Below are 25,159 nucleotides of genomic sequence, written 5' to 3' on the forward strand. Positions count from 1 at the left end.
GCGCCCAGTGTCCGCTGGTTACATAAAAGTGACATAACTCCCTGCGGGGCACGCGCGCGTCACGCGTCGCCCAAACGAATGCATTGCAGATTGCGCAATTTTGTGGGACCTATATAATGATCGTCGTCCTCGTCGTCTTCAGCTTTGATCAATCCGCCGCTGGATGAAGGCCACCGCCGCCGACCACTTTCGCGACGATTCCACGAAGTAACGATTTCGCCGAGCTCCTCCTGCACGCGAGATGGTCTCCCATCGCTCGTCACCTCCTCCTCCTCCGCGGCGACGGTGGTGGAGGACGTCCTCCCCGGACGCGTCGTTCCGTTCCTCGGCTGCCGCTCCGCTGTTTTTCGCGACCGTCGGCCGTGTAGAATTAAACACTGGCGGCCCCACGTGACAGATGATGCGCGACAATGAAAACGAGCAGAAAAATTCGAGATTTTGCCGAGTGGAAAAAAAATATATATACCGTTGTGCATTCGACGGTCAATTCTGCTCTGTCGATTTACATTTTCCCCTGTGTTTGTGCCAACTTTGTCACGGGTGGTGGCAGTGTTTAACCCTCTCTATTTGCACGCACACAGCCCTCTTCGTCACTCCACTGCTGGATGAGGGCCTCCCGCTCACCGTGACGGGCCGCTGTGGAAGCAAGCGGCCGTTTGCCGATCCTTTCCCCGCGCCAGACAGCGGCGGCTTATTTTTTCGCAAGCGCTCAGTGTTGGAACCGAACCAGTTCTGTCGGCGGATCGCATGTCCTCGCCGTGTCTGGAAAGTAGTGCGTACCCCGGGATTGTGTGTTCCCTACCCGTTTTGGGATTGGTACGGACCACGCCGACTCTGCCTCTGGCTAGCGGCCGCCCCAACTGTTGCGGCGATAAATCAGACAGAGTCCCACGATTTATGTGTTTGTGCTGCTCGTGTGCGAAACCCATCACGCCCGCCCGCGCGCCCCTCTGTCTCGCCGAGGCCAACAGCCCTGATTTTCAAGTTGTTCGAGGGCCACACCGCCGATCCGCGGGCGTGCGCAGCGCGTGGTGGCGGGTGGCGTAACGATAATGAATTGGGGGGGGGTGGGGGGGGGGTTCAAGAGGACGGGCGTGTAAAGTTGCCCCGGGGAGAGGTCTGCCTAATCCGTGTGTGTCGGTGCGGCCGTTTGCGCGCGCTGTAAAACAAGACAGCCGATTTGAGGGTGATTTGAGAGGCGAGCGTTGATAACATAATGCAAGACAGAGACCGGAGTATCTGCGAGTGATTATTTCGCTTGTCACCCGCGTTATCAATCAGCAGGTCACAGAAAGTCTGCCCGCGTGTGCGCGTGTCTGTGTGTGTCGGTGCGTGCGTCTGTGTGCGTCCTTGTACGCGCGCGCGCGTGTCCTTGCAGGCCGCCGCGGGGAGTGGTGGCGCAGTGGTTAGCGCGCTGCGCCATGAACACAGCACTTATTGCCGACCACGGCTAACATCAGTGCAATGATCTGAAACCGGTCCTGGGCCTCCCTATAGGTCGCCTCAGCCTTAAATGAGTATACGCTGCTGTGTGCCAAACATCAGCATTGGGGAGAAAAATGCAACGGGGCATGGTTCTCGCCACACCATCCACTCGCGCTGCCGTGCCGGCCTTAACAGGTGCTCGCTAACAGCACTTGTCCCAACAGCCTGTGCAGTCTACACTGGGGATCATTGTATTCAGTGTATCCATGAGTGGGTACCTGTGTGCATGCATCTATGCATTGAATCCTTGTGTGTGCGTGCATGTGCTTGTGGGTGCTGCCCACCACCAGCCGCCCCCTGTGTGCCATGCGGGCCTTCATAGGCACTCGCTGACTCTGTTGTGCTCGTATGGGCCTCCCGGACAGAACTTGCCCCAACAGTCTTAAAACGGGCTCCACGGGATAGCGGGTGATATAGTTGCGTTTGTGCTTTAAAATTCAACTCCACCCCCCTCCCCCCGAGCAGGTGATCAGGTACAGGGCGCTTTAATCCGTGAGTGGGTTCTGGTTGTTTGTGTCCTTTGGTTTATTGTGAATCTAGAAGGCCCCGTGGGACAAAAGAAATGGAGGTTGTTTTCGCTCATTAGGTCCACGAAGCCGCCACACCTGCTCGCTCGCTCGCTCTCCTCTGCTATTCCAATGGTTCACCCCCAAACCGCAGAACAACGCGGAGCGATCCACTTGGCGGCCTCAATCTGCTGCTGGTCGTTTGCCGGTGCCGGTCCCGGTGCCGCTCCTGGCACTGGTCCCGGTGCCGGGCCAGTGTTGGTCCCAGCGCTGGGCCCAGTTCCGGTGCTGGCCGCCTCCTGCCCATCTCGTCAGCCGCACGAGCGCTTGATTCGTTCTGCAGCTGCCACTATGGCGGCGGCGGCAGCGGTGGGTTCTGTTAAGGCTCGCGGCCGACGTTAGAAGCGCTCGGAGGCTGCATTCAGTGGTTTCCGCGGTTTCGTGATTTACGACAGACGCTCACCGCCGCCAGATGACCATCCGTGCCATCGTCCTTCGTGCGGCAAGATGTTGATGTTGAGCAGCAGCTATAATTGTCCACCCAGTCCGGATAGTTTCGAGTTTCTTTTTATTTTTGTTACACAGACGACGATGGTCCCGACTCGCCGTTTGCCCGGTTGTTTTATATGGGAGGTCCGTAGTGCTGCGCGAGCTACAGCAGCAGCAGCAGCGGCAGCAGCGGCAGCAGTAGAAGCAGCAGCAGCGGCAGCAGTAGCGGTAGCAGCAGTGGCAACAAAAAGGACAAAAAAGTCGACTTTCAGGAGAACGAGTGCAACAGGAACCTCAAGGTTTATTGCACAACTGACGAGGTGTTCAACGGTCGTAGACGTAGCACAAGCGATCCTAAAAAACGTAGTGCAAACATTGCAGAGCAAGAGGCAAGAGAGATGATAGCGTCAGGAGCAGCAGAGTGAAAGTGCCTCTACGGGTCTCTGTGTGAGTCGATTATTTCTGTGTGAGTCTTTGGGTCTCTTGTGTGAGTCTATGGGTCTCTGTGTGAGTCTATGAGTCTCTGTGTGAGTCTATGGGTCTCTGTGTAAGTTTTTGGGTCTCTGTGTGAGTATGTCGGTCTCTGTGTGAGTTTTTGGGTCTCTTGTGTGAGTCTATGGGTCTCTGTGTGAGTCTATGAGTCTCTGTGTAAGTCTATGGGTCTCTATGTGAGTCTTTGGGTCTCTATGTTAGTGTATGACTCTGTATGTGACTCTATAGGTCTCTGTGTGAGTCTATGGATCTCTATGTTAATGTATGGCTCTATATGTGCATCTAGAGATCTCTGTGTGAGTGTATTGGCCTCGATTGTATCGAGAGTAGCGGAGTGATGCATCGCTGTGATGATGCCTCCTCCTTCCTATTGGTGAATCGGGCATCGAGTCTCAGAATCAGAATTTTAATCTTTATTTAGACAGGGGGCATTCGATGAGCTATGTCCAGTAGGGGCGGATCAGCAAGTTAAGTTAGATGTCCCCATGGTCCTGGTCTGGGTGGTGACCACAGTCGCCGCATCGTCGCATCTGTCACGAGGATTCGCACGTTTGCCTACGAACGGTGCGAAATAATTCATATTCTTAGGTTTTTTTCGGTTAAGTCACGTAGGTAAAAACATTAAAAAGTAAAATAAAATAAAAAATAAAATAATAATAAGTATGCGGCCCTTGCCCCACCACCTTCTCCAACCATTATATAAACGGAGTGGTAGCTCCTGCAATCTCTCATTTACTTGATACAGCTGTCGAGGCTATGACGGTACCACCTGAAAACGGAAGCTTGTGTTGCCTCCGAAACGTCGTGATTTTTATTTTTTTATTTTATTTTGCTTTTTAATGTTTTTACCTACGTGACTTTACCGAAAAACCCTAAGAATATGAATCTTTGCAGTCACGAAAGCTTCAAATCTAGAATTGGTGCGAAAGAAGTTCAACGCACAGTACATACATACGAGGAGGCGTTCGTTCGTGGCTTCTTTGTGAACTCCGTTCGGCCTTCCAAGCGCCATCATCGGGGCTGAAGTTGCATTGTTGAAAGTTTATTACTTTGTTTCTGCGTTGCGAGTTACCCGAGAGTTCATCGGTGCGTTCCTTATTTTTTTAAATTAATTATCGTAATGGGCAGCCACTCCTGGACTTGCAAGCCAGAGGTCGCCAATTCAACTCCCACCACCTCCCTGCGGCAGGGCAGTTGAAACAGTGGGGATGAGTTTATTATTTCCCCCTGCCCCCACCCCTTCGATGAATGGCAGCGTGCGTGTGGTGGGGTTAAACGTGGGCACTCCCACCTCTTACAACGTCCAGCTTGGCGCCGTGATGGTGAGATGTTAGCTACCTCACCTCGCATACAGCAGGTCGTGAGTTTCGATCCTGACCCTGACGCCTGGTGTATATTTGGAGTTTGCATCTCTCTCTCCCCGCAGTCGCGTGGATTTTTCCCTCCACATTTAAAATCAACGTGTGTTTAGAGTATTTGGCTGCTATAAATTTCCACGCGATAAGCCACTTGGTTGAGCTATCATTTGTAGTGGCCAGGGCGCTTCTGAAAAAGAGCTATGCAGCTCAGTGGGCCTCTTACCTGATGAAGGCCCACGGTGCAAGGAAGGCCGACCAGAAGAGTCCACCACTCCGCCTTTAAACGGTGGACTTTGCCGTCAGCAGCGACGGAGTGAGCGAGCGTGCGATTGCAGCGCTGCTGCGCCTGTAACCTTTGTGCACGTAGTAAAATTGACCTAGTTTGTTGCGTAGATCAAAGCCAGTTGGTTTAATTGGAGGACGCATGTTGCGCAGCGCTGGGAGGCCACTTGAGATGCGTTGCGAGCGAGGCTCCTAATGAAGCCTCACGCTTCACTTCCACGTTTTGTTTGTTAACGGGCCGCAAGGCGCCGAGTTGGAGTGATTTCAATTTTAATAACGATCCTCCAATTTTTTGTTGTCGTTGTTGTTCGTCACTCCGTTAATGTCGCGCGTGCGCGCGCGCGGAGCATGTTCGCCGCATCCTGCCGCGCGCGCGTGCACGTGTACACGCGCACAGGCACGAGCGTGTTTGTGTGTGTGTACACGTGCACACGCGCACAGACACGAGCGTGTTTGTGTGCGTGTACACGTGCACACGCGCACAGACACGAGCGCAGGCGTGTTTGTGTGCGTGTACACGTGCACACGCGCACAGGCACGAGCGTGGGCGTGTTTGTGTGTGTGTACACGTGCACACGCGCACAGACACGAGCGTGTTTGTGTGTGTGTAAACGTGCACACGCGCACAGACACGAGCGTGTTTGTGTGTGTGTAAACGTGCACACGCGCACAGACACGAGCGTGTTTGTGTGTGTGTACACGTGTACATGCGCACAGACACGAGCGCAGGCGTGTTTGTGTGTGTGTACACGTGCACACGCGCACAGACACGAGCGCAGGCGTGTTTGTGTGTGTGTACACGTGTACATGCGCACAGACACGAGCGCAGGCGTGTTTGTGTGTGTGTACACGTGCACACGCGCGGCAGGGTGGTGGGGCGCGGGGGAGCGGCGGCGCTGCGGTCGCCGCTCCACGCCACGAACCCTGCTCAAGGACAACATCGAGCGACCGAACAACCAAACCGGGGCCTGCCTCCCCCGAGGTCGACTCGGCCTTTAACGAGTACTCGCTGCGTGCGTACGTGCATTGTGCTCCACAGCCCAGACCAATCCCCCCAGGAACCTAACGTGGGAGCTGGTGGGCGACGAGGCGGGGGAGGGCGCCACGGAGAACGAGCGTGGCGAGGTGCGCCTGCGCTGGAAGCCACCGCCGGAGCCGGACATCCGCAGCGGGTGGATAACGCTCGAATACCAGATCCGCCTACGGGACAACGGCACCCTCAACTGGACGGTAAAGGCCCGCGATTTAACCCCTTTCGCCCGGGAGGTGTCCTTCGCGGAGACGGAGCAGGTTGAAGTGCCCTTTTCGAAATACGACGTGACACGCCAGTGTGCCCAAAAGAAGACGTTTGTTGAATCGATGCTTACCACGTGTGTACGTACGTGTGTTGAATTTCACTCGCACCGCACTGAGCCAACCCTAGTAATTCGAGGTACCACCCGCTATTATAGTGATGATCTGAATTATTATTTTTTCTATCTACGTGACTTTCGCGAAAGAACCAAACGGTATGAATTCCTGCAGTCAAGAAAGCTTCAAATCAAGAATGATCTTAAATGTATACGTCGCTTGCTTAAATTACTCTTACAACTCAAAAAAGGCTTTGCGTCTCATCTCCAACATTCGATGGGCACCTCCAGTGGCAGCTGTCCCTGTGCAACACAAAGGTGGCTCAGCAGTGAGCATTCGTCTGCCATTATTTTAAAAAAGAATAATTGGACGACATCGCCGGTGTCACACGACGGCCCACTCCTGTGAATCACGTCACGCGATTTTTGACGTCCACCGCGAAACGCAGGCGGCTCGGATTTTACAGTTAATGAACGGACACATTCGGCGATGTTAACCAGGGCGGCCGCTTGGTTTGAACCGAAAACGCGTTCCCCGCTCGGCATACGTCGCTGCCACCGTGCGTGTACGGTGAACTTTTTCCACGCCGTACGTAGCCAACCACGCTAAGCGGAGGGTGCGGGGGACAACAGCAAACGAAACACAAAAATCAGTTCTAAACAAGTGAGTTTGTCAATCTTTCCGATGATTTAAAAGTGCGTAGCTCCCAGTGCCTTCCTCATATCGGAAGGGAGAACGTTCCAGACGGCCGCAGAAGCTCAACCTTGGCTGCCCCACAAAGTTTTTGTTTCCTCACCTCAGGCCGCTCACTGACCTCCTTGGCCCGACTGGACATCTGTGAAAAAAAAAAGCTCCACGGCTCATCTGATTCCTCTGGGAAAAAAAAAAAAGTTTCCGATTATGAAGATTTCCCGAACGCACCTTCCAACGACATCTTCCCCCCTCTCCCTCCACCCTCCTCCCTCCTCCTCCGTGCGCGAAAAGAATAAACCCCCGGCAAATCGGGAAAATGAATTTCAAACGAACGAGATGGTTTCACGTGTCGAATGACCTTTGCGAGCACGTGCTTTGGCCCCCCTCATTCGCAGCTCCCCCGCTTAATTAGAATCGAGAGAGAGACACAGAGAGACAGAGAACGAGCCCGTGCCTCCTGAGGCCTTTGGCTCATTTAAAACAGCGGTGGCTGACGCGGTCACCGTGACCCTTGTTTTAACGACCACCACCCACCCCCCCCGCTGTATTTCATTTCCGAACATCGTTTCCCCATTCCGCTCTTGCGGAGTTTGACGCTCTTGAAAAGTGGCGCGTGGGTGCGGGTGGTGTCAGTCTGTGTTGTGTGGCCGTGTGTGTGTGTGGGGGGAGCAGCGGTGTCGCGGTTGGCCCGCCGCGTTACGAACTCGGCAACCCGAGTTCGATTATCCGAACCGGTTCTGGGCCTCCTCTAGGTCGACTCAGTGCCTGTTGCGGTGTGTAAATATCATCACGAGGGAGACAAAGGCGGCCGAGCGTGGTGCTGGCCACCTACCCCCTCGTGTGCCGTGCCGGCCTTCATAGGTGCTCGCTAACAGCACTTGCCACAACAGTCTGTGCAAGGCTATAGGGGTGGGTCTTTGTCTTTTGTGTGCTTGTATATTTCTTCATGTGCGTGTGTGCGTGCTCGCAATTAACCACGGTTATCACTCAATTGTACGACGTTTGCAACTGAAAAAAACCCATAATAATCGACCCCTTAGGATATTATTATTTGATCAAATCGTTTGATTTTCTTTTTACCGTCTCCCATTAGCTGACAATTCCGACGATGGGGCTGCTCCCCTTTACGCCCGAACACCAGCCTACTGAGCTGTACAGCTTCGCGGGCCTTACCTGGTAAAGTTTTAATAAATAAAAGCATAAAACCCCGTGCGTTCCGTTGCATTGCATCATCACCACCACCTCCAACAGTCTGTTCGTGCTATTTGGGGGATCTTTGTGTAGCAGTTGGCACGCTGCGCAACGAACCCGGCGACCCGAGTTTGACTCCCGCTCACGGCCAACACCATTGGCAATTATCTGAACTGGTCCTGGGCGCCTCCCCTAGGTCGACTCAGCCTCAAATGAGTACCTGGTGCAGTGTGTAAACATCGCCAAGAGGGAGACAAAGGCGGTCGGGCGTGGTTCTGCCCACAGACTCCCTCATGTGCCATGCTAACAGCGCTTGCCCCATTAGTGTGTTAAGGCTATAGGGGGATCTTTGTCTTTGTGTGCAGGCATGTGTCTATCAGTGCATATGTTTGTGTGCGTGCGTGCTTGTTTTTGTGTACGAGTGTGCGTGTGGGTGAACGCCTGTATTTATATGTGTGTGTGTGTGCATGCGTGTTGGTGTGCGTGGGAGTGTGTACGTGCGTGGGTCTTTCTATAAGTGCATGTGTTTGTGTGTGCGTGTTTATGTGTTTGTGATTTGCGCACGCGTCAGTGCGTATGTGAGACGTGTCGCGTGTCTGGGCGGCTTGTTGATGGGTTGCTTAGCAACGTGAAGTGTTATTGGCGAGGAATGAGTGACACGCGCACACACACTCACCAATCCGGTCTGCCTTCCTTGCACCGTCCCTCTCTCTGGATGTGCTCATCCCCGTGTGTGCGCGCGCGTGTGTGCATGCATATGTGTGCGGGTGCACACGTGCATGACCAGGAATAGCGTAAAATATGCTTGCATGTGTGCCTCGGTGTGTGTGTGTCTCTGTGTGTGTGTCTTTGTTTTTGTGTGTGTATGTGTCTCTGTGTGTGGGGTGCGGTGGCGAAACGGTAAGCGCGCTGCGCTACAAACCCGGCAACACGAGTTTGATTCCTGCTCACAGCCAACACCAGTGACTTTTCCGAAACGGGCCTGGACCTTCCCTAGGTCGACTCAGCCTCAAATGAGTACCTGGTGTGATGTGCAAACATCGCCGCTGGTGTGAGACAAAGGCAGTCGGGCCTGGTGCTGGCCACCCACCCCCTCGTGTGCTGTGCCGGCCGTCGTGGGTTCTCCTCGCTAACAACACTGGCCCCAACAATCTGTCGAAGGCTACACGGGGGATCTTTGTCTTTGTGTGCCGGAGTGTGTTGGCGCTGTGGCACACACACGTGAGTCACATGGATGATATGTGCTCCCACGTTGGGCAGCGCACTCGCGTGTTTTTGGACCCAATGTTGATGGTTTAGCACGGCCGTAGGAATGCTAAGGTTGGCGCTGCCGAGTTTACAAGGAACGCTCTGCACCGGGGGGGGCGGGGCAGCATTGGCTACGGAATGCGCGTCACGACGGGCCTCCAGCAAGTGGCGGGGGAAACGCTCGGGTCGTGAAGAGGTGGTAACGGACGTGTTCGTAGGGGCGTGCCGGTTGGCGTCGAGGAGCGGTGGCGCCGCGACTAGCAGCGTCACCGCTCCACGAACCCGGCGGCCCGAGTTCGATTCTCGCTCATGGGGCTGCTAACCTAGGTTGACTCGGCCTCAAACGAGTACCCGGTCCGATGTGGAAACATCGCCGCCGGGGACCAACGGGCGGCCGGGCGCACGCTCGGTGCTGGCCACCCGCCCCTGTCGTGTGCCGTGCCGGCCTTCACAGCGAACAGCACTTGCCCCGACAGTCCGTTGTAATCTTCTTGGTTCTTTCGGTAAAGTCACGTAGAAGGGAAATAATGAAATAATAAAAATTAAACATAATAAAATACATTTTATAATAAAAATAAAACATAATAAAATACAATTTATGATGTTTTTTATTACTTTTTTATTATTTCCCTTCTACGTGACTTTACCGAAAGAACCAAGAAGATGAATCCCTGCAGTCACGACCGCTTTGAATCGAAATTTAGTCTGTAATAAGGTTTCATATTCTTAGGTTTTTTCGGTAAAGTCACGTAGGCAAAAAATGTACATTAATAAAAGTAAAATTAAAATAAAATAAAAAATCACGACGTTTCGGAGGCAACACAAGCTTCCGTCTTCAGGTGGAACTGTCACAGCACGATAGCTGCATCAAGTGAGAGTGTTGCCTCCGAAACGTCGTGATTTTTATTTTATTTTTATTTTACTTTTATTAATGTTCATTTTTTACCTACGTGACTTTACCGAAAAAACCTAAGAAGATGAATCCTTGCAGTCACGAAAGCTTCAAATCTAGAATAATAAGGCTACATTAGCGATCTTTGTCTTCGTGCCCGCCCCCTCCGTGCGTACCTGTGGCAGCTGCGAGAGGAGCACGTGAGCGTCATGCACCACATGCTGCTGCGCCCGCGGCCCGGACGTCCCCTGGAGGTGCAGGTGCGGTGCAAGCCGCGCAACTTGGGCATCTGGAGCGAGTGGAGCGAATCGCTGCTGGTGATCACGAGTATGTCTCCTCTTGCGATCCCACCACCCCCGCCGCTCCGTCCGTTCGTCGCCCGTCACCCGTCGTCGTCACGACTACACTCGCTACTCACGCCATCGTCACAGCGCACGGCGATCGCGAAGGAAGGCGCCGCCATCGCCGAGTAGACGGGCGAATGGTTTTGCCGCGGCGTTCCCCCGATTGAGTCATTTGCGCGTAAATGTTTCCCTCTCGTATTTTTCATATTTTCGATCGTAACACCGCAACGCACGGCTTACTCTTTTTCGAACGACGTCGCGGGGTCTTTACCTTCGAGCGTGAAGCAGACGCCGCAGTCGTCGTATTCACTGTTAACGCATCCGCAGTATTAACCAGGGCGGCCGGGGGTCTGGAACCGCAAACTTCTGCAAATAAGCGGCAAGCATGCTCTTGTTCGGCCACGGCATAACAATAGGTGTTAAGATGTTAAAACACCAAACAATCATTTCAAAGACAATGCACGTATTATCAGAGCATGTTTTTTTTTTGCACGATCGCCACAAGTATGTGTGGTTAATGCAGACAGGATTCCTTGAAAAATAATTTTGTTCGGTGTTGTAACATCTTAACACCTTGACTTGAAGCTTTCGTGACTGCAGGAATTCATATCCTTTGGGTCTTTTGGTAAAGCCACGTAGGTAGAAAATGAATAATAAAAAATATTATTTTTAAGTTTTCTATCTACGTGGCTTTACCAAAAGACCCAAAGAATATCTTAACACCTGTTTTATTGCCAGAGAGGGTAAAACCTATCGCCAACGCGTTGCCCAGTCCGCCAGGCCCTGCAGCTGCCGCACAGATGATACACATCGCCCTCCAAGATCTTCCCATAGACTCACACAGAGACCCATAGACTCACACAGAGACCCATAGACTCACGCAGAGACCCATAGACTCACACAGAGACCCATAGACTCACACAGAGACCCATAGACTCACACAGAGACCCATAGACTCACACAGAGACCCATAGACTCACACAGAGACCCATAGACTCACACAGAGACCCATAGACTCACGCAGAGACCCATAGACTCACACAGAGACCCATAGACTCACACAGAGACCCATAGACTCACACAGAGACCCATAGACTCACGCAGAGACCCATAGACTCACACAGAGACCCATAGACTCACGCAGAGACCCATAGACTCACACAGAGACCCAAAGACTCACACAGAGACCCATAGACTCACACAGAGACCCATAGACTCACACTGAGACCCATAGACTCACACAGAGACCCATAGACTCACACAGAAACCCATAGACTCACACAGAGACCCATAGACTCACACAGAGACCCATAGACTCACACAGAAACCCATAGACTCACGCAGAGACCCATAGACTCACGCAGAGACCCATAGACTCACGCAGAGACCCATAGACTCACACAGAGACCCATAGACTCACACAGAGACCCATAGACTCACACAGAGACCCATAGACTCACACAGAGACCCATAGACTCACACAGAGACCCATAGACTCACACAGAGACCCATAGACTCACGCAGAGACCCATAGACTCACGCAGAGACCCATAGACTCACGCAGAGACCCATAGACTCACGCAGAGACCCATAGACTCACGCAGAGACCCATAGACTCACACAGAGACCCATAGACTCACACAGAGACCCATAGACTCACACAGAGACCCATAGACTCACACAGAGACCCATAGACTCACACAGAGACCCATAGACTCACGCAGAGACCCATAGACTCACACCGAGACCCATAGACTCACACAGAGACCCATAGACTCACACAGAGACCCATAGACTCACACAGAGACCCATAGACTCACACAGAGACCCATAGACTCACACAGAGACCCATAGACTCACGCAGAGACCCATAGACTCACACAGAGACCCATAGACTCACGCAGAGACCCATAGACTCACACCGAGACCCATAGACTCACACAGAGACCCATAGACTCACACAGAAACCCATAGACTCACACCGAGACCCATAGACTCACACAGAGACCCATAGACTCACACAGAGACCCATAGACTCACACGGAAACCCATAGACTCACACAGAAACCCATAGACTCACACCGAGACCCATAGACTCACACAGAGACCCATAGACTCAGACAGAGACCCATAGACTCACGCAGAGACCCATAGACTCACACAGAAACCCATAGACTCACACAGAGACCCATAGACTCACACTGAGACCCATAGACTCACACAGAGACCCATAGACTCACACAGAGACCCATAGACTCACACAGAAACCCATAGACTCACACCGAGACCCATAAACTCACACTGAGACCCATAGACTCACACAGAGACCCATAGACTCACACAGAAACCCATAGACTCACACAGATACCCATAGACTCACACAGAGACCCATAGACTCACACAGAAACCCATAGACTCACACAGAGACCCATAGACTCACACAGAGACCCATAGACTCACGCAGAGACCCATAGACTCACACAGAGACCCATAGACTCACACAGAGACCCATAGACTCACACAGAAACCCATAGACTCACACCGAGACCCATAGACTCACACTGAGACCCATAGACTCACACAGAGACCCATAGACTCACACAGAGACCCATAGACTCACACAGAGACCCATAGACTCACACAGAAACCCATAGACTCACACAGAGACCCATAGACTCAGACAGAGACCCATATACTCACGCAGAGACCCATAGACTCACACAGAGACCCATAGACTCACACAGAGACCCATAGACTCACACAGAAACCCATAGACTCACACCGAGACCCATAGACTCACACTGAGACCCATAGACTCACACAGAGACCCATAGACTCAGACAGAGACCCATAGACTCACGCAGAGACCCATAGACTCACACAGAGACCCATAGACTCACACAGAGACCCATAGACTCACACAGAAACCCATAGACTCACACCGAGACCCATAGACTCACACTGAGACCCATAGACTCACACAGAGACCCATAGACTCACACTGAGACCCATAGACTCACACAGAGACCCATAGACTCACACAGACCCATAGACTCACACAGAAACCCATAGACTCACACCGAGACCCATAGACTCACACTGAGACCCATAGACTCACACAGAGACCCATAGACTCACACAGAAACCCATAGACTCACACAGAGACCCATAGACTCACACCGAGACCCATAGACTCACACAGAGACCCATAGACTCACACAGAAACCCATAGTCTCACACAGAGACCCATAGACTCACACAGAGACCCATAGACTCACACAGAAACCCATAGACTCACACAGAGACCCATAGACTCACACCGAGACCCATAGACTCACACAGAGACCCATAGACTCACACAGAAACCCATAGACTCACACAGAGACCCATAGACTCACACAGAGACCCATAGACTCGCACAGAAACCCATAGACTCACACAGAGACCCATAGACTCACACCGAGACCCATAGACTCACACTGAGACCCATAGACTCACACAGATACTGGACATCTGTGATAAAGAGCTTCATAGCTCATCAGATTTCTCCAGGATAAATAAAGATCTTGATTCTGAGACCCATAGACTCACGCAGAGACTCATAGACTCAGAGGGGCACCCAGTTCTGCCCTGACCAGTCTCCCACCATCTGCTCTTCGGCCTTCTCTTCCCCTTGGTCGCTGGACTCGAGGAAGGCCACCACCCCAATGCCTGTCTGGGCAAATCAGCCCTCGCGCCCCCATCCTGCACGCTCGCCCCACCGCTGTCTCTGCTAAATCACACAGACAAACATTCGCCTGCCCCGTATTCTCTTCCGGATTGCTTCTCCTGCCTTGCCGTGGAAAATTCCCAGCATCCGTCAACAGACACAAAGAGCTCGGATGCCAAAAACTTCTTATCGGGCTGCTTACTTGGTCATATCGCCTCTGCGTGTGCTCGAGATGACGCCTCTGTCGCGCTACAGATCGCTCGCTCGCTCGCACCTGACCCACAGTGCCCGTGTTGTGTCTGGTCGCAGAGGGCTGGGACCTGCTGCAGGTGCTGCTGGTGCTGGGGGTGCTGGTCTCCTGCTGCCTCCTCGCCACGCTGCTGCTGCTTCTCCGCTGCCACACACGGTTACCCGGCGCACCTCAGCGGCCGCTCGCGACGCGGCCGTCACACACGACACCCCAGTGTTCGATTGAAAGCTTTCGTGACTGCAGGGATTCATCTTCTTGGTTCTTTCGGTAAAGTCACGTAGAAGGGAAATAATAAAATAATAAAATCATTCTCACGACGTTTCGGCCACAACGCAAGCAGCCGTCCTCAGCTGAGCTTGCGTTGTGGCCGAAATGTCGTGAGAATTATTTAATTATGTTTTATTTTTATTATTTTATTATTTCCCTTCTACGTGACTTTACCGAAAGAACCAAGAAGATGAACCCCAGTGTTCATTTTGAGAACGGGATCGGCGTCGAACATATTCGACTGCAATCACCACTACTAGGCTACAGCTGCCCACTAATATCACTACCACCATCACATCACCACCACCACCATGATCGTCTCCACCACCACCACAACTAGAATCGCCACCCCACGGCCAAAAGTGCCACCACTGTGACAAAACGGACAAACGGAGGCGTCTCAATGAGCACACAGAGCGAGGTAAATAATTGAGTAACGCAAATTTGAGACGGGGGAAGACCAAACATGCCCATTGGCTATAGATGTACTTTGCAAATATTTACTATTCTATTCTTGCGAATGGCAATATTATTCAGTAGCTCAATGCCAATGTCGAGGTCCTGCTGCTGCTGCTGCTGCGGCGAGAGGGCTTCAGCAGAGAGAGAGTTCGTGTGGTGCTGCTGTTCCTCCTCCTCCTCGTGCTCCGTTGAAGGAGCGCAGACCACAGTGCGGTTACTGTGCGGTCGATGGTTCGGGTTGCGTGACCACAATCGCGGCGCTGTCACTTGTGTCTTTAATGTATCTCTACGTATCTCTACGTGTCTCCCGTGAGCCTCTATGGGTTAACTGTGTGGTCCCCAGTGTGGTTTGCTTGGCCACAATCGCAGCACTGTGGCTTGTCTCTTTAATGTATCTCTATGTGTCAATCTGTATCTCTACGCGTCTCCCGTGAGTCTCTATGGGCTTACTGTGTGGTCCACAGTGTGGTTTGCTTGGCCACAATCGCAGCACTGTGGCTCGTCTTACTTCACCGATTGGCTGAGTTGATAAAATCGTGGTGGTGGTGGTGGTGGGGAATTGCGCGCCCCTCACAGCAACATGTACCAACCAACGCAGAATCCGATTGAATGTGCGACAGCTCCAGTCGCATAGACTGAGGGAGCGACTCCGTGAGACGTCCACAGACTGAGACTCGGCTGGAACTGCACAGAACTGTTGGTTGGAAAGCGTTAACGAGCAGAGTCTGATTGGCGATTGGCAAGCCGTTACCATAGCGTACTTGTCGTCCGCAAGGCGTGACGTTACTCAATTCACCCACAGCCGCAGCGAGTTTTGAGTTTATTTTGTTTAGCCAGGGTGAGAGCTCAGGAGAACCAGGATGGGAGTCGCGTTTTGCCGGAGATGAAGAGTGACCTGGTCATCACCAAAATGACAAAAGTGATACAAATTTAAACCGGGTACGGCAAATGAAGCAAATATCAATCTGAAAAAAGCAACTGTCACGTGATAAATTGGAAACAGTGCACAATCATAATCAAATATTTTCTGAAATAGATTTCCAGCAACAAAAGTTAACTGTGACGCATTACTTAAAGAAATGAATCATGGGAAAATTACGTTTCAGAAACCAGTTACAAAAAACTTGAGTTACATCAAAATACATTCACGCCACATAAGTGTTCCTTTCCTGTCGACATCTCTGGGCCGTTCACCAGCATCGGTGTCAACAAGCCCCGACTCTTGCTGATGAGACACTAAACGTCGAAACCGGCCCCTCTCCCCTCCCCCCCCCCTCTCCGGAGTTGTCTTGCATTACACCTGATTTAACTGCTGACAAAATATTAAAAACATCGCTCCTCCAGAAGGCTGCGTGCGGCTGATATGATGTACAAAAAAACACAACGCGCAAATATTTATTTATATTACATTTATTTTTTTGTTATTTGTGTGTGGAGGGACGAATGCGAAACTGCCTGTCCTGTCACGTGACCCCCCCCCCGCCCCCCCACGTGTGCATCTCGCTGACTCTACTTCGTTGCCTCTCCGTGAATGTCAGGATGGCCAAGTGGCTGTTCCCTCCGGTGCCCAGCCCCCGCATCCGCGGCATCGACCCAGATATGCTCAAGGTACTTGACTGGAACACGCCACTTTACTGGCACACACAAAGGCAAACATTCGCCGACCCCCCCCCCCCCCAAGTCGTGCAGACTATTTGGGGCAAGCGCTATTCCAACGTGGTGCACAAAGTCACGGTGGTGCGTGACCAGCGCCACTCCCGCCCGGCCGCCTGTGTCTCCCCAGTGCTGATGATTACCCGCCAGCACCGGGCAAGCATTTAAGGATGAGTCGAACTTCGGGGGGCCCAGGGCTTGTTTAGAAATTCGTCACCGATGTTGGCCGCGAGCGGGAATCGAACTTGGGTAGAGCCGGGTTGGTAGCGCAGTCCGCTGACCGCCGCGACACCGCTCGCATACGCACATTCTGCATACGTTCATGTGCGTGGCCGACTTATATAACACACTGCCCACTCCCACATTAATATATATCCGCCCAAACAAATAGAAGCACACACATAACCGCACATGCTTGCCGTCCACCCCCTCATACACGCACTGACTCACACCCCCTCTTTCAAAACCACACACACACTCCACTTACAAGACAAAGATCCTCCGTGTAGCCTTAACAAACTGTTGGGGCAATTGCTATTAACGGGCGCCTATGAAGGCTGGAACGGCACACGAGGGGGTGGGTGGCCAGCACCACGCTCGGCCGCCTTTGTCTCCCCAGTGGCCATGTTTACACACCGCACAGGTACTCATTTAAGGCTGAATCTGTCTAGGGGAGGACCAGTTCATATAATCGTCACTGGTGTTGGTGACAGTGAGCGGGAATCGAAGAACCCCAGTCGCCGGGTTCGTAGTGCAGCGCGCTAACCGCTAAACGAACCACACTTCTGTTACACACACACAGGCCACACACACACACAGGCCACACACACACAGGCCACTCACACACACAGGCCACACACACACAGGCCACTCACACACACAGGCCACACACACACAGGCCACTCACACACACAGGCCACACACACACAGGCCACTCACACAAGCACCAACCGAGACTTGCCGGAGGTACTTGACTCAGAGCACGCCACCCCTCCCCTACCCTACCCAGCACACGCCCAGACACGCTGTGCCACACGCACACTCACACACCTCTTCCCCTCCACCCGCACCTCCTCCACACCTCGTCCACACCCCGGCGCACGCGTGGGCTGGGTGCTAAGCGGGGGCTGCCCGCACCGTGGGTGCCGTGATCATTTTCGTATGATTAAAATATTTCTCGGGGGATAATCCCTGGGGATGGAACGGTCTCTCGTTTGCAAGGGGATTGGACGAGGCAGACGGTGGATGCATGGCAGTGGCGCAAAACGAACATTTTAAACTGTCACCATCTATAGCCCGACAAAAGGCCCACAGTAATCGTATCTTTGGCCACTTTTGCAAATTGCTGTAAAAATCGTGCGTTGAAAAATACAGCTATTAACCGTTACACTGGGAGATTTTCAAAAGGTTTTTTTCAAAAGTATTTGTCGCCGCGATTTTCGTGGTTTGTATAATTACCTGAATGCTTGTCGGGTAACTGACAACGTAGTTCTCTGCGCTCATAAGCACTGCTGGTTTGTAATGTTGCGATGATTTGTGCACACGGGGGTGGGTGCTTAGTGTCGAGTGAACGGCGCGGTATTCATCTCGGCAAAATCGCAAACGACGCAATGAAAATGTCAAATGCGTTCACAAAGTTGATATCGCGACGAGTGTCGTTGTCTTCGGGGGGGGGGGGGCGGTGACGTGGCTTAGCGGTTCGAGGTTCACATTCGGCGGCCGCCCTGGTGAATGAAGTGACTTGTAACGACCGTAAATATTTGCCTGTGGACGCTAAAGATCCCTTACGATGGTAACCGAAAATGAGGAGGCCACATGTGCTGGCGTCGTGGTGAAAAATCTGCCAAATTTGAAAAATAAAAATATACAGTGCAGTACTCAACAAGTTGCTTCACTGGGCGGGGTGGTGGGGGGAAGCTACAGAGCAACATCACCCCCTACTGGTGAACTAATGTCCATGCATGCTGGCGCTGCTGACATTGTGAAGTACGGAGAGACACATGCCACTAGGGAGCCCCTTAGCGAGACCACAGCGGGTCGTTGAAATGATTGAGATGAGGTGTGACGTAGTAAGATTTGTGCTGAAATCCTCGTCCTGAGTATGAATATCTTATCGTAAACATTTCTACCGTGGCCGCCTCCACGCCCCTCCGCTACCTTTCGCAGCGTCGCCCGGTAATCTCCAAACGTTTAATCCGCGAGGAGACGCGATTGTAAAAAGACAATCGACTTAAAGTAATAACGTACATTTTTTAAATATTTCAATACCTTTAGTCACAATAAAGAATTTTTTTATGATTAATATATGCATGTATACAGCACTACTACAGCTTTTCTCACGACACTAAAGGGCATTGGAATGATGTAAACCAAACTCCGTACGTGGACTGTGCATGTGTATTCACACAGAAGGGTCCGGTGGAGGAGTTCAACCGCATGATCAGCTCCTTCCATGGCTTCGTGTCGCCGGTGATGCACGACGACCCCTGGCTGGAGGTCACGGAGGTCACCTGCGAGCGTGACACCCTCCTCGCAAAGGTCAAGGGGGGGTGGCGGTCGACCGGGCCGGCGACACCGACGCATAGTCGCCCCGTGTGGCCCGGCGAGGCCGCGGCCGCCGCGGCGGCCACCATCGAACCGGATCTTCTCGGCTACTTTCACGGCGAACTCCCCGAAAATTCTGCCAAATCTACGCCCGACGCCGGCGGTGACGACGATCGGCAAAAACACGGTGGTGGTGGCGGCGGCTCTGAGGCGATGCGTCCGGCTACCACGCTGCCTGGAGAGTGTTACACGCAGGTGTGGGACGTGAGCCCCGACGGCACGGTGTGCCTGGCCTCTCCCGCCGCCCAAGCCCTACGACCGGCGGCAGCGGCGCGCCCGGCCGCCCCTGCGGCCCACGCCGGCGAATCCGCCGGTCCCAAAGAAAGCGCCGAGTCGTCCGCGAACCGCGGGAGAGACGTGACGGTGTTGCCGACGGGCGCGGGGGATTCTCAGTCCCCGCCGTTTGTTCTCCAGCCCCCCGCTCTGGCGATTACCACCACCACGCCGCCCGCCCGCCTGGACCCGATGATAGCCAGCGCCACGCACGTGCTGCCACCTTCTCCGCCATCTCCTCCTCCCCAGAGCCACCGAGCGGAAAGCTCGTCCCGTCGCTCCGATCCCCACGATGAGAGCGACGCCACCGCCACCGCTGGTGCCTCCTCCCCCGACGACGACGACGACGACGACGACGACCGGGACGACGCGACATCCCTCCCGCCGCCGCCTGCCCCCCACAACTCGTCAGACAGGGCCCCCCTCCGCTCGCCGGACTCGCCGCCCCCGGTGCCGGACTACACGGCGGTCCACGCGGTGGACGCTCACCAGCGCCTGTTCCTGGACGCGCGCACGGACGTCGTCAAGGGCAACGGGGATGCGCACAAGGGCTATCTCCCGCCCGAGCAACTGCGAGCGCTGCTGCTGGCGTCAGCCGGGGTGGGGGTGGGGGTCCGGGTCGGGGTGGGCAGCACGCAGGGGTACGTGGGGGAGGAGAGGGCACGCTTCGTTCGCTCGTGACTCGCCGGTTGTTTTTTGCGCGCGCGCGCGCTCACAGAGCTGCGCACGCGTCCGTTGCGCTTGCATTCTCCCGTTCGTTTCGCGTGCGCGCACGCGCGTATTCAAGTGTTCGTTCACGTGCGCCACGTGTTCCCCTATAAGGGGGGTAGAAGGGGGTGAGAGGGGGGTGTGGTGGGGGGGGGGTGCATGATTTCCCCCCCACCCACCGCCCCCCCCTCTCGCCATCCATCCGTTTTGCTGCTGTGCGTTTGATTACGAGTTAAGTGTCTCTCCCTGGGTTTGTATGAATGTACAGTCTATTGATAAAGCTGCGTGTAAATCTTAAACGGGTGTAGAAATCTGACGCGTTCGCTGCAGGAGTCGCTCTCGCCCTTGACCAAATCACCTCGAGTGGGCCCCGATCTTGTCAGGCGCCGGGAGCTAAGCAAGGCTCGAGCCTGGATAGCGCTCGCTCAGACGGCCATGCACACACACGCGCACGTGCGCACACACGCGCACGTGCGCACACACGCCGGATGTTGTAGGCAGCTGCAGGACTACATTGTGGACAACGGAGGGCAAGGCAGCACAAGCCATCGCTGTACCGGTGGTTCTATCCCACCGCGTATATGTAACACATTAACCGGTATGGTGAGGTATGGGGATGTTTTTTGGGACCTCCTTTGCCAGTACCAATCATCTTCTTGGTTATTTCGGTAAAGTCACGTAGAAGGGAAGTAATAAAATAATAAAAATAAAACATAATAAAACAATTTTTATTATGTTTTATATTTATTTTTATTATTTTATTACTTCCCTTCTACGTGACTTTACCGAAAGAACCAAGAAGATGAATCCCTGCAGTCACGAAAGCTTTAAATCGAAAAATTCAGTACCAATCAGTTTCAAAGACAATGCATATATTCTAGATTTGAAGTTTTCGTGACTGCAGGGATCCATACTCTTTGGTTCTTTCGGTAAAGTCACGTAGGTATAAAATAAAATAAATTAAATCACGACGTTTCGATTGCAATACAAGCAATCATCATCAGGTGGGAAACCCACAGCAAGAAAATGTTTTTGCTGAAGTGGGAGAGAGATGCCAAGAAAAAATATATTGCTGTGGTTTTGCCACCTGATGACGATTGCTTGTGTTGCAATCGAAACGTCGTGATTTTATTTATTTTATTTCATACCTACGTGACTTTACCGAAATAACCAAAGAGAATGCATATATTATCAGAGTATGTTTTTTTGTTGTTTGCATTCTGACCACAAGCATTGTGGTCAATGCAGACATGATTCCTTGTAAAAGGTTTCAGTTTGGTGTTTTAACATCTTAACACAGCTGTTTTGTTGCCAGAAAAAAGGGGAAGCCCTATTCTCACATGGGGATGTAATCGTCGATCTATGGATTGACAATAGAGGGCTGTGCATGTACACGTGTACAAGAGTCCCTCCCTACCTCTCTCTGTCTCTCTGCCTCACAACCCATTCAGTACAATTCACTTTCACAATTTTAATTTAATCTCACGCGAGAAGCTCGCGAATGCCACGCGCGTGTGTCAAAGACACGTGCCGGGAACGTTTCCGAGAACTGCCCGGGAGGGAGAGATATTGGTGTCGCCAAAGGTCGACTTTGTGGAATTCTACTGCGGTGTCTCGTGGTGAAATGCCACCGAACTTTTTTGCACAGAAGCTGTCACGTTGACAGCGGACACGGCCGACGGTCGTTGGGGTTGCCCAGGATGATGGGGATAGTGCCTCCGTGCCTAACGTGGGAATGTACGGTGGTCGTGTTCCAACCGGGCGGGTAGCGCAGGGGGTTCACGGGGTTTGGGAGAGTTTCGTGGTGCCTTGGGCCAGACGTGAGCGGGTGACTTCATTTCACGCTTTTTTCCCCGTGGCCACGCGGAGCCGAAAAGCAGAGGTCGCAAACGGGTTTTGATTCCTTACCCGTACCTGGCCGCACCAGGGTCGCAAACGGGTACCCGTACCCGGCCGTACCCTACCCGTACCCGGTCGGGTATCGGGTAGGGTACGGGTATCGGGTACCTGATTGCGACCTCTGGGATGAAGCCATGTTGCAGGCGCGGGTGGGTTGATTCTAGGAACTTGAATTGTGAGAAGAGACAAGACGTTGGGAAATGAGTGACAAACGGTTACTCACCAGTGACTCACGGCCTACCCGTACCCGTACCCGGTCGCAAACGGGTACCCGTACCCGGTAGCCGGGTATCGGCTAGGGTACGGGTATCGGGTACCCGGTTGCGACCTCTGCCGAGAAGCGAGCATCCTGACGCCGCTGATTTGGCACCAAAGGGCAATGCCAGCGAGAGAGAGTGGAATTTCGCGGTTAACGCCGTCGTTGTATTTCGGGTTGTGTACGTTCACGGCAATTTGTCTGTTGAGGATTGACGGAGGGGCGTGGGTGGGTGGGGGGGCTATCTTTGTCTTTGTTGTAACAATGCAACCCGAAAACACGTCCCCGAGAAGCAGAAGGGGAATATATTTATATGTTCGACACGGCAACAACACCGTGTAGCTAATTTTATTTCCCTCGGCCTTCACTCTTGCAATGACTGAAGCGACTGAGACGGGTGTGTTAATGCCCCCCCCCTCCTCCTCCACGTCCGTCCATAAATGACGTCACGCACCTGGGGGGGGGGGGTCAGACATTTGTGACGATGTGTAACATGGGGGGGGGGGGGGTTGAGAAATGTGACGTCACATCAAAATGCGCAACTTTAAATAAATATAGACAACACGTTCTACTTAATTGAATAGACTTTTTAATAAATGTTTTCTCCTACAACATCAGAGTGCAGCGCCACATTAAATACGCACTACAATGACAATAGTTTAAAGCGATTTGAAGCATGTTTTATTTTGGGAGGGGGGGGCAGAGCTTTGTGACGTCATATTTGAGGGGGGGGGGGTCTGACTTTTTGTGACGCCGTGTGACGAAGGGGGGGGGGTCAAAAATCGTCCAAAATCGCGTGACGTCATTTATGGACGGCCCCTAACCCCGCCAAAGGTATTTGAAAGTGCTATTCGACCCCCCCACCACCCACCCCTGCCTTGACGCGATGGCGAATACCGCCACTGTTTACTGGAAACAAAGAAAATGTGAGGAAGGTGGTCGTGGTTCGAGGGGTTGGGGTGGGGGGTCACCTTCAGGGAAATAGCGGAAGAGCTGGGAGGTTGCAATTGTGTGTAACGTTTTGTGTAACATTGTGTGTAACGTTTTGTGTAACATTGTGTGTAACGTTGTGTGTAACGTGCGTTTGCGGATTCGCACGCGGTGCCCTCTCTTCGTGCGTGTGTGTTGTTGTGATTTTCGTGGTGGTGGTGGTGGGGGGCTTAATTTGTTGTGCGTTGCGCTCACCCACCCCCATCGCCCCCCCCCCCCCCATCGGTATTGTTGTTGTTGTTGTGTCTGTGCGTCAAGATTTCAGTGCGAAGATCTGCGGCAGATAATTTGTTTTCGCGGATGTCGCCACGGATGTGGACATTAGTGCGGGGGGGCTATTTTGTTTTCATGGTGACGTTTACCGTGTCCCGTGGTTGCGTCAACGTTGTTATCGTCGCCTTGTCATCCGTCAAAGCTTTGATTGTTACGTGAAGAGGGACGGCGTCTTTACAGGGGAAAGAGTGCAGAGTGATATTTAGATATACTTATATTTAGAGATACGCTAAATCGATATTTTGATTTAATTAAATAAACAAAAACATAGTTTTATCCACGCGGATGTTTTTGTTCACCGTCGCCTGCCTCTTTGCAACCTCGTGGTGATGACCAACTCTGCCCTGTTACCACTTTTCATTACCCACTCACATATCCGAATGAGTGCCGTTTATATCAAACTAGCTTTACTACCCGGGACTTGGATTCACCACGCCCGGCCGCCTTTGTCTCCCCCAGTGACGATGTTCACACCACCACCAGTTACTCGTTCGAGGCTGAGTCGACCTAGGGGAGGCCCAGGACCGGTTCAAATAATCGTCACCGGTGGTGAGCGTGAGCGGGAATCGAACTCGGGTCGCCGGGTTCGTAGCGCAGCGCAGCGCGCTAACCACTACACTACCGCTCCCACCACCAATGGCTGCACACACACAAACACAAAAAGAACCACGTTCAGTATACTCTTTGGTTCTTTCGGTAAAGTCGCGTAACGATCGATTGTGTGACGATCGAAACGTCGTGATCTATTATTAATTTTCTCCGTGACTTTACCGACAGAACCAAAGAGTATGGATTCCCGCAGTCACGAAAGCTTCAAATCAAGGAAGTGGCGGCCCTCCACTGTGTTGTGTGTGCAGAGGTCACCTGAAGGAATCTCAGACGTAGCTCTGTGAAATCCACTTCCTCCGTGTCCCCGTTCGCTAACACGGAGGGGATTTTGCGCCGCTCCGTGAGGTTTCCAAATGGATTCATCATCTCACGACCGCACAATTGGTACCAAAAGATTGGGTAATATTTGCACAAAAATAATCAAACTTAAACATATATATGGACCCTCGCGAGGACAAGTGGATTGAGGAACTAACGAATTAAAGATATGGATTATTTAAATACGCCTAGTACTGGTAGGAACCTCCTGGTTACACCAGCCCACAGGGGATTATTGTGTCCGTCCGTCCGTCGTGCAGGGAGGGGCTGGTGGGGAGTGGAGGGGAGGGTGGGGAGGGGCTGGGTGGGGAGGGTAGGGCTGGGTGGGGGGTGGGAGGGGTGGGGCTGGGTGGAGAGGGGCTGGTCACCCCGTGGTGCCCTTATAAAACTCAACGTTTAACCTACTCACGCCGGCTTGTGCCCGCCCTCACAGTCGGCCATATTTGCGGAATACACCACGCCGCCGTTGACCCTGCAGGCCATTGACCGAGCCACCCAACGTTCCTACCAGCTCCCTCCGCAGGAATGTGTTTATCTTATGATCGGCAACCCAATGTGTGT

General features: G+C 52.8%; 1 protein-coding gene across 1 annotated transcript in view; it reads left to right on the top strand.

The window, feature by feature from the left end:
- PRLR (prolactin receptor) overlaps positions 1 to 23,947 on the top strand; it is a 49,869-nt gene extending 25,922 nt beyond the window's left edge. The window contains exons 4-8 of the mRNA XM_078615104.1: positions 5,652 to 5,842; positions 10,172 to 10,313; positions 14,349 to 14,445; positions 16,554 to 16,623; positions 19,078 to 23,947. Coding sequence (XP_078471230.1) covers positions 5,652 to 5,842; positions 10,172 to 10,313; positions 14,349 to 14,445; positions 16,554 to 16,623; positions 19,078 to 20,226 — 1,649 coding nt within the window. The 3' untranslated portion in view covers positions 20,227 to 23,947. The remainder of the gene's footprint in view (positions 1 to 5,651; positions 5,843 to 10,171; positions 10,314 to 14,348; positions 14,446 to 16,553; positions 16,624 to 19,077) is intronic.
- The last annotated feature ends 1,212 nt before the right edge of the window (positions 23,948 to 25,159 follow it).

Source organism: Lampetra planeri, chromosome 46, assembly GCF_965212315.1.
Source record: "Lampetra planeri chromosome 46, kcLamPlan1.2.h2, whole genome shotgun sequence".
Taxonomy (NCBI): Eukaryota; Metazoa; Chordata; class Hyperoartia; order Petromyzontiformes; family Petromyzontidae; genus Lampetra; species Lampetra planeri.